Below are 10,599 nucleotides of genomic sequence, written 5' to 3'. Positions count from 1 at the left end.
GACACATTAATGATCTCTTTTTAATACTGAACAGATTATTCTCACAAGTAACTTCATGTTAAACAGTTGGTAATTTGTTGCTATGGAGAATATTCCTTCAGCTTTCCGTTGGTCTGATTTTACAGAAAAGTAGCAATATGGCACATTTAAGTATGTAAAAATATCATCTTTACATACAGAAGGTCTACCAGTCCTTGGGGGACAGATGCGCTCTTTCAAAACTGCAGTGTGAACATTAGTGCATATATAATTAAATCTGGAAAACATCAAAGTAAGATCCTAACATTATTAATAGAAGAAAGTATCAACAATATTCATATACAAGTTGGCAGGTTTCCAGGCTGTTTCAAGTTCAATTAGGGGAGTGTTGGAATAACACTTTGGTCTAATACTTGAGGCACCTTCCATAAAAGCCAAATATAGTTCTATCGATCCATTGCCGGAACCTGGAGACGGAGGTATAGACGCCTGGATACTGGGCATCAGCACAGCCGTTGCCCCAGGAGACGATACCGTAGACGCGACCCTCACATACCAGCGGTCCTCCAGAATCCCCCTAAAGAAAAATATAAGGACAGTAATGCAAAGATTTCGGGCAGGGTGGTCAGATGGTTTGGGAGAGCATTGACAAAGGCCATGTAGATAAAGCCACTGTATTTAACAGGACACAACTAGTTATGTGAATCATAAGGAATTTAGCGGTTCTGGTTTCATAATGGTTCCACTAACAGTTCCATTAAAGATACTTTTAGTACATTTAAAGTGATATAAAGTATATACAAATAAGAAATACATATTAGGTTAAATTAACTGACTCCAGCAGTCTGTTACCAAATAATGGGATGATTTCTTACTTCAATAGAACATATTCTTGCAAAAGGTGTGTACACTGATGTATTAAGGTACATTTTTAAGATATTGTTAATTCATAGATTTTTTTTATGATGTACCACTAACTACAACAAAACTCATAATGTGTATCTTTAACTATATATACAGTATCAACAACCATTTATTATTTACTTTGAATTAAGTCTCACAAAAAGGAGTGCTGGCCATATTTATCGGCCAATTATTGACCAAATTAAAACCATCAGCATATTGTTATAAGCATGAAAATGCTGATATGAAAAACCGATGGATGATTTATAATTAATTATATACTCTGTGAATTTAAATGCTCAATCCAGAATTAATAATAACCACAATATGTTAAGGGGTTGGCACATAAAGCATGAAACATTAATAAACCAGTAAATCAGTGATATAAGTTAGTGCCATGTTACTGTGTTCCACTGGTTGTTTTTGCCCTAGATTTCATCATAGGTTTAGATTTATAAATCATTGGTGTGGCAGAGCGGAGGCGGGGCCGGGTCGTGATGCTACGCACCCGGTCCCTTATTAGGCTAATCAAGCCTCTGAGGTTTAAAGGTCGACTGCAGGGTGTCGTGCGGGAGAGACAGATCGTTTACGGACATGTCCGTCATGTGTGTGTTTATGTTGTCTTTTAAGTTTACCATTAAACTATTATTTATATCGTCAAGCCGGTTCTCGCTTCCTCCTTTCCATTGAATACCTTTACAATAGGTTTCCTAGAACATCAGCAAAGCAGAGGTCGGGAAAACTCAGTCCACAGGAAGTAACAATTTTCTCACCTTACATGCATCTTTTCCTCCTGCGCTGTATCCAGCACAGATCATATTCTCAGTGATGGTGCCGTTAAAAGACTCAGTGCTGTTACACACGGCAGTGGACACTATTGGTAGCTTGACAGTCTGTAGAGTTTGAGGGATTCCCCCAGTTGGAGTGGTGAAGCCCCAGCCAGACACCCGGCAGACACGGCCCATGGACACCACTGAGTCCTGACGGGGCAATGAAGCCAAAGACACGTAGCTGTTCAGATAGACTTGAGTCTGCAGCTACAGGGGATAAAAAAGAGAAATATCAATACGGAGATATTACATCATGTTAGAATTAATCAAACATGAAAATTAATTATAGTCCCATAAAACAGTAGTTCTCCGCAAGTTTCAGAGTCCAGATTTTACAGTGGCGACCCAAAATAGTACCAACATTGAAAAAAGTCCTTACAATCAAACGTTAAAATGTATTATTATTATTATTATTATTTATTTTTTTATTGTATTTGTTAAGCTCACAAACATAGGAAAGTTAAAAGAAATTCCCTAAAATGAAACATTCAAATAAATTATTATATATTTATTTAATTAAGCTCACAAATAATAATATGAAAACTGTTTTAATATATTTATTACTATACATTAAATTTCAAAACAAAATAATTTACATTTGCTATCGTATTTACAGTATAGACCTTATTTACAGCAGCACCGTCTTTGACTTTTGATGGGAATGATAATGAGGCTGTGAGGGATAGACTTATCATCCCTTCAGTGGGTTGAACAGTTGTTTAAAGTGTTTTTGGATCATTCTGCTAATGAAACATTGAAAACTGATGTTAATTATGCTAGCCTCAGTCACCATTTACTTTCATTACATCTTGCTTCCATACTATGAAAAGTAAATGGTGATTAAGACTACTCCTTTTGTCATACGGGTTTGGAGCAACATAAGTGTAAGGAAATGATGACAGAATTTTCATATTTTGGTGAACAACTGAATCACTTCACTGAAAGTTAAGCATTATATAATATAACAGTATTTGTTAATGTTATTAATGAACGTTTATGTATACTGTTAATATTCTTTCTTAATTAATCAGTCAAACTGTTTTAAATCAATCTAAACGATTAGATTAGCATTAAAAAAATTCCTCATTGAGTTGTGCAGTGTTGAGAGGTATTACCGAGAAGCACTTCAGTCCCTGCATGTAATATGACTTGACGTCGGAGTCATTGTGTTCATTTGTTATGCATGACGAGAGTCGATGACTCATGTCTAATGCCCGCTTCAGTGAATCGCTCAATATAACACAGTAACATTGATTCCTGCCTCACCTTAATGAGCATGATGTCTGCGTTGTTGGTGGCTTTGTTGTACTGTGGATGAGGAATTAAGAGCAGAGGTCTGCAGAACTGTTCCGTGCCCTCGTATACACCCACAGAGTAATCTCCAGCCACAATTCTCATGTTTGCCGCCCTAAAGACAACACAAAACTTTGGATTTACAGCTAAATGAATCTTGAAGTTCAAGTCAACTCAGAACATCTAAAATACTTTATATAAATTTCGTGAGATGTAATATGCAAATCTAATATTTACAGTATAACATATCTTTAGCCACTTTTCAGGAGACTGAATATGCCAACCAATAACAGACCACAGTGCTGATTTTTAACCTTGTGTGACTCCGCGAACACATGCGCGGTCTTTGTGTTTTGGCTTTGCTATACTGTATGCAATTCATAATTTAAATTAATTTAAACTGACTGATCTCAGTTCAGGATACTCTGTCCTGTCAGTAAAGGGTTAAACTTTTGATGCATGTGACAAAACAACATGGTGCCGATCACAGCAGAGTTTGTCTTTAAGAGAAACGCCAACAAAACTACATCTGTTAAGAAACCGAATTACAGTTTTGCATTGAAACTGTTTGAGACAAACGATTCAGAGTCTCTAGTTTCATCCGACATATTTGAGCGAATTATCACAAAACGCCATTCTGCTAAGCAAAATGTACACTGATGTTTACTTCATGCATCAGTGCATTATTCCCATAGAAATCCTATATTCAGCTGTGCATGATCAAAAATCTTACTTATCAGATGTTTTACATGGAGTTAGGATGAAAATAAGGTGCATTTTGAACTGTTCTGAGACCAGTACAGACAGACAGCACACTGGAGGTTAAGTCATTCACTAAATAGGGAGCAAGGGAGCATCCTATAGCTTTCTTATGCAGCTAAGTGCATTCACTCCTAAATTCTATCAAAGGTTCAGTTTCAGGCTGCAGAGGATGTTTTGAACACTCAGCATGGGTGGCAGACATGGGACAATGGTAATCAGTACTTAGATTCAGAATTTATAATGTATGATTTTATTTTTACATGGTTGGCAGTGATTGGATGAAGCTGGCTATTACTTTGAATCAGAATTTCAAAAAAATATTTTCTGATATAATGTCTGTTACGTCACGAAAACATGAATTACCAACACATCTGGAAACATAATAAACAATTTGATAGCTTTGTATTATTTAAAATTTCACAACTTTGTCCCGATGTCCATATAATTTATGTGCACATACTGTATATTTTTGGGGAAACTATTTGCTCTAGAAAGGTTTTTGAATTAATTTATTTGTTTGCATGTTTATTAGGTGCTACTAATTAAAAATCAAAAAGCTAAAAGGAAAATGCACATAGCTGTCAAGCTCAGGTCTCAAGTCTCAGGCTGATTTTTTGTAAATATTGCTGCACATTGAAAAATGTACAAGCAGACAAAGGTTATTACAGTAGTATATATCTGTGATCTATCTGGATAAAAATGATATATATTTTCGATTGATACTTTAGGCTCTGGCCATGTGCATTATCCAGTAATTGTCATCTTACCCTATATTGCAGTGTGCTGCGGTCAGCACCCAGTATTTGTTAATTAAAGTCCCGCCACAGAAGTGCTGTCCTGCAGCGCTCTGTATCGACACAATATACTTGATGGAGTAAGGCGCAGGGATATATCCACCTACGACACGGCCCTGTATCAGTTCCTGACCTGTAAAAAAAAACAAAAAACAATAGAAACATTGCGTAACAGAGATTGTATTTATTGACAGAGGCTTGGTGTCACATATACTCTAATTAATATATGTCGAAGTAGTTTTTGTTGTTGTTGAAAATCAATTTCTGCATAGACATCTACCTTATTGTCTTGGGTAAAAAATAAAAGCTAATGAACATTTTCACTATTATTGCCCAGGAAAAAACACACAGTTCATTTAAAACAGGTTGACCTTTTGTGACAACTTGACACTATAGCAAGGCATGTTGTCTGACTATATGGGGAAACCTGCCATTAACCATGGTAATATAGACTTTTCAGCAAAATATAAACAGTAAACAATTATGAAACAGCAAAGTTTACATATATCAAACCATTGGTTTGGGCAACAATTATTGTAGTTAATCAATTGTATAATATTTTGTGTGACAACTTGCCCCGAATGTTTCATGCTTTATGTTATTTATTTATATTACAACATAATATGGTTGACTTTTGCCTGAATGCATGCCAGTGTTCACTTGTTAAGCTAAAAATGTTTCATTGAGGAATTTAACAAAACAAAATTATAAATTATTTAACAATTTTTTGAACTAAAGGTGTTTAAAAAACAATATAAAAAGCACCTCTGCTAAAGAAAACTAATATTTATGCAATTGCACCTTTGACATAAAACCTTATAGTTAACAAGATAAAGCCATTGTGACAACTAGCCCCGTCTCCCCTATTTGTCAAAATGTTCTTTTCCCATCAGAATTGTTTTGAAACGTGTCACATTTGAAACACACGTGCACGTGAATGACACTAAATCTAAACTTTTGTGTCTTTAAAACACAAGAGAGTGCAGCATAACATGACATTTCTTATGTTAGCTAAATGTATCTCACAATGAGTCAATACTGAACATTGCATAGTCAACAATATGTGTTTATTCTGAGATTTTCCCATCTAAATGTGTCCGTGGAAGACTATATTTCCTACAATGTGCGTCATGAATAGAATCTGAAAGAAACCTTCAAAAGAAGTTAGTGGCTGGAAAGGCATCTAGGGTATATCTGTTTCCCTTGGGCGTATTGATCTCCTTGTAACAATTAGGCAGTTGTACGTGCTGTGGGTAAAGTTATTCTCTATAATATTAGTGTCCATTGACCGTGAAATTAATATGCACTGGGTTGAACCTATTTTGTAGCATTGATTGAATGACCTTAGACTACATGAGATTTAGGAGAAGTGTGAACTTTATCAGATTGCTTTATGAACTTCTCAACGTGAGGAAATCGGAGACAAAACGTTGACTTCCCCACACATGTAGTATGTGTCCATTATTCACTGTACTGTATTGTAAGATAACGTCCATCAGTAAACAATGCTGAATTTCAACGTTTAGAGATTACATAACTGACTGTTGGCGGAAACGTCAAAAGTCAGTATTAAAAATGAAGGTTCTTCAATGGTTTATTGCAGCATCTTTTGTTCTTCTGGTCTTTTACAAGATTTTTACTTCAGATCAGTGTATTGGTTTATTTACAGTGTATTGGTTTAACCCTTTAATGCATACCTAATCCCAGCCCCTTTACCTTTTTAGAGTTGTGCCCAGGGCTGAACTGGTATTCTGGCATACCAGGCATTTTCCCGGTGGGTCGAAGCACTTTGGGACCGATCAGGGGCGGGCTGGCCATCAGGAATATGCCTGGCCGTGAAATTTGCAGAATGGGCCGCGATAAGCTAAAATGAGCCGCAGCGTTATTTAAGCCCACACCTCTTTAGTATTCCTCAACCTTTATAATAGTGTAACAAAAAAGGCAAAATTGCAAAAAAATATGTTTGCTATCACAGGATATATATTTCTTGTATTATATTCATACAAATGACTACTATATCACATACATTTTCTGTGCAACAATGGTGCATTATCAGTATTCCATATGCGTGTAAATATACATATTTTGCATGCTATTTCTTACTCAACGTGGCGCTGATGTTTCAGTGATTGATTTAATTACATTTGACATTGCTATTAGATGAAGAAACAACGTGGAAGTAAATTATAGCAAGTTTAACACATGAACAATATGATATGGTTTTTGTCATATGGGTGTACTACTGAAATTATGTAAGTTGTGAATCTATTTAGACTCAAAAATGTGTGAAAAAATACATGTGTAGCTTAGGTCTCGCTTATACTGTATGTTGTTTATGTGTACCTTATGTGGAGATTGTGTGTTGCTCAATATGTATTTAACAGCCAGTGTGGAAGTAATGAATCCTGTTCTATATTTGTTGCATCATCTCTTTGATATGTGAAAAATTAAACATCAAGATGAATACAAATATATTCTAAACTATTATTTTCTAAAAAAAATTGAAAACGTGATACTATCTGGGCATTTTGTAGATCCATCTGTGATAGATATATGTGCTGGGTCTCTAAAGACCCAAGTATGTAATCATGTTTGGTGAAACACCCATGCATTTAAGGGTTAATAAATCATTTGAATGAATAATTATTTGACTTTTGATTGCAGACTTTAGTGTCTTGGAAAACCTGAGCACAGTTATAGACAACGTTGAGATCTCTTCTGCAACTCCAGAGGAGTTACATTTGAGGTTAATGGGGTCTTTTTGTTTTTAGAAATCAGCAACAGTTTCTATTTGCTCTTAATTTAATATCATAGCTGTCTAGAAGAAACAATGGATATATATATATATATTTTATTATATATATATAATAAAATCTAATTTGTGATTTTTCTTTTCTATAGGTTGACATTGAGCATTAAGAGTCTAAAACGGACTCAAATATGCCGTCAGATATTTATATCATTAGATCAGCCTAAAAGAATTTGCCCTTGCATCTGTTCATTTTGACCATCTTATTTTGTGTAATCTTATTTTAAATTAACAAATTTAAGCATGCATTTTCACTGAATTGCAAAATAAGTTATTTAAAAATTACATGAAGAATTTTTTGAAGAAAAACCACACCAAAAAAATCACCTTAACTTTGCTAAATGTCTAAGACTCCTCTACACAAATAACTCAATACTGCTGTACCTTGTAAATGCACCAAGGATATTTTTTCAGATTGAAGTTTATATCTTTACTTACAGCTCACCACGAGGAGCTCCAGAAGAACACACAGCAGAAGATCAAGCAAATGCATCATGAGAGAGACAGACACACACACACACAGATCCACAGATGCCAGATGAGACTGAGATGAACTTTGCTTCAGGTACTCTGATTCCTCACCTGGAGAAGGATCACTTCAGCATTCTCAGGTTTCCAAGATCCTATTTCCGTCTCAATTGTCACAATGTCATCTGAAAACAAGAACAATATATCATTGAAACAAGACTTGCTTAACCCCACCTTTGACCTTTAGTTTCAGACATGATTTAGGATTAGTACAATTGTCTATAATAACTATATATAAAAACACTATTAGCAAACACACATGATCTCTCTTTATTATTACTATTTTCCACTTTGTAGAATAATAGTAAAGTCATCAAAGCTCTAATATAACACTTATATAATAAGTATGCGACTTATAGACCAAAACTGTTACACAAATCAAATGCGCCGTTCATTTTAGCTTCTTCAAAGTAGCCACCCTTTGTCTAGATCACAGCTCTGCACACTCCGGATATTCTCTCAGCTTTTTAAACTGTATTGAAGAAGTTCACATGTATGCTGGACACCTGCTGGCTGCTTTTCCAACACTATTCGGCCCAACTCATCAGTTTAAGAAAGTTCAATAAAATCGTGTGTGTTCCGACTATCGCAAACTTCATCTTCAACTATCCCGATATCGATTCTTAAAATCCCAAGATCGATATTTTACAGTTTTGGTTGGGTTGATTATTATATCTGTTAAAAGAATAGCAATCAACTGCATTGTTTGGGCCCTGATTTAAATTTTTTAATTATTATTTTCATAATTTATAATTCATAAGAGTTTTACAAGAATTTACAGCATTATCTGAGGGAGAATTGCTATCATATGTGAGCTTTTGTAAGATTACAACTAAAATATGCCCAAATGAATCACAGTCGACTCAAATTGTATCAAAATCGAAATTAATTGAGAGCTTGTGAATTGGAATTTAATCAAATCGGGAAATCCACATCGATACCCAGCAATAATACTTTATGATTTAAATGTCTTTACATGTTGAGGTCCCCTTGGATGTTTGCTGAGGCCCCCTAGTGGAAGAGTGTCTGTCTGCATCCTGCAAGACTACTACAAGACACGCCCCCCTAAAAGGCACACCCACTACAAGTTATGGCCCCCCGCATTGTAAGTGCCTTACCATAACCTGGATTTTTGCCTTTTTTTCAATTTTCTACCCTTTTTTCGCTCCAATTTGCCCAATTCCCTATGCATTCTAAGTCCTTGTGGTGGTGTAGTGACTTGCCTCGACTCCTGTCAGAGATGCTAAAAACAGCTAAATGTGGTTAAAGACTTCTAGCAATTATTTACATGGAAAACAATAGAAAAACAGTATGGGGCAGAAGCATGGGCAGACTGGGAAGATACATTTTCCCTGGATTTTACATAGAAACCAGCCCAAAAGTTGTTGGGTGGTGGGGAGTGGGGTTGTGCAGCCCTCTTCAGCCAATCACGGCCTGCTCGGTACAATGCTGCATCAGTTTCGCCCGTTCGGCACTGGTCGTTGTTGTTTTGAATTGTGTTCCCCGTCTGAAACTGTTTCACCCTAGCCCCGATAGGGTATGGGGTTATTGTTAGGGTATGTATGGAAGTGTAGGTTAGGGTTAGTGTAGGTAGGGTACGGTAGGGTTAGGCTTAGATTTGTGCATGGGGGAACACATTCTGACAGTGGAGAAGTTACTGTCAGATACTGTTCCCCATACAGATCTGCTAGGGGGAAAAAGATCCCAACTGAGAAACAGAGTTTGACACAACACCGGCCCACCGGCCCACCGGAACTTTTCCACCGGGAAAAGTTCCGGTTCTCTCTTCCACCCCTGGGCAGTAGTGTATTCTAGGGCATACGCAGACATACGCCGTATGCCCACCTATCTTTCTTAGGATTTTGCAAATGCCCACCTGAAATAATTTATGATGCGTATGGCCACCAGAACAAAGAGTAGTCTTTTGATCTGGATCTTTTACAATCTACTAATGTAATGCCACAGCGCTTTTGAGTGAATTGTGTATATATTAAAGTGTACCGAGATTCTCTCTAAATGCTCATGGAGCAGTGGGAGTGCAACTGATGGCACTAGCAAGAGAGACAGTACAAATAATCTGATCCACTAATCAGACAATCATTTCAGACATGATTGGATATTTGCTAACCAATCATAATTTCCGTTTTAGTAAGGGGAAGGACATTTCCAGCGTCTGATGCACAACACATTTCCATTGTAAATGTATTTCCCTGCTAAAGGTAAATATATATATATATATATATATATATATATATATATATATACATTTAAATGTAAATTATCTTTGTGAACATTTTTGAAAATACTGCATGTTGTTCTCAAAGTTGCCTCTAAAGGTAGCCTTTTCAAATGCAATTCCGAACTCAGCCTTTGTTTCAGTTAAATGTAGGCAAAAATCCACTTCATCAAGAGCTCCGTTTATTTCCTGTGTTCAGTATCCGATGCTGTTTAACTGTGTGAGAAACCGCTCCAAATGATTCAGTGAGAGAGTGTTTTGAACAAATCTGACAGAACCGTGAATGATTCAGACTGTTCTGCAAGCCTATTTGGCCAATTCACTGAAAAGAACTTAGTTAAAAGAATGATTCATTCATGAATCGTGCATTGCTAGCTCATATCACACGGCCAACCGAAAAACGGGACACATGTAATTATAGCTGAAATATTCTGAGAGAAAATGTTTGTCAGAGTCAGGTCAGTC

General features: G+C 36.2%; 1 protein-coding gene across 1 annotated transcript; it reads right to left on the bottom strand.

Moving 5' to 3' along the window:
* Window positions 1-385: 385 nt before the first annotated feature.
* On the bottom strand, window positions 386-7,863 carry zmp:0000001088 (trypsin). The gene is made up of 5 exons (XM_052092074.1): window positions 7,809-7,863; window positions 4,535-4,694; window positions 2,979-3,120; window positions 1,656-1,919; window positions 386-556 (listed from the first exon to the last, which is right to left on the bottom strand). Exons 1-5 carry the CDS (start codon window positions 7,861-7,863, stop codon window positions 386-388), a joined length of 792 nt encoding a protein of 263 aa, XP_051948034.1.
* Window positions 7,864-10,599: the final 2,736 nt, after the last annotated feature.

The sequence above is a fragment of the Xyrauchen texanus genome, chromosome 25 (assembly GCF_025860055.1).
Source record: "Xyrauchen texanus isolate HMW12.3.18 chromosome 25, RBS_HiC_50CHRs, whole genome shotgun sequence".
Taxonomy (NCBI): domain Eukaryota; kingdom Metazoa; phylum Chordata; class Actinopteri; order Cypriniformes; family Catostomidae; genus Xyrauchen; species Xyrauchen texanus.
This window is presented reverse-complemented; position numbering and strand designations above follow the sequence as displayed.

Excerpts from the sequence above, each read along its gene's own strand:
- zmp:0000001088 (XM_052092074.1), bottom strand. The coding sequence starts at position 7,863 with ATGCATTTGCTTGATCTTCTGCTGTGTGTTCTTCTGGAGCTCCTCGTG. Across the intron at positions 4,695-7,808 it reads GGAGCTCCTCGTGGTGAGCT|GTCAGGAACTGATACAGGGC; the intron begins GTAAGTAAAGAT and ends TTTTTTTTACAG. Across the intron at positions 1,920-2,978 it reads CAGACATCATGCTCATTAAG|CTGCAGACTCAAGTCTATCT; the intron begins GTGAGGCAGGAA and ends TATCCCCTGTAG.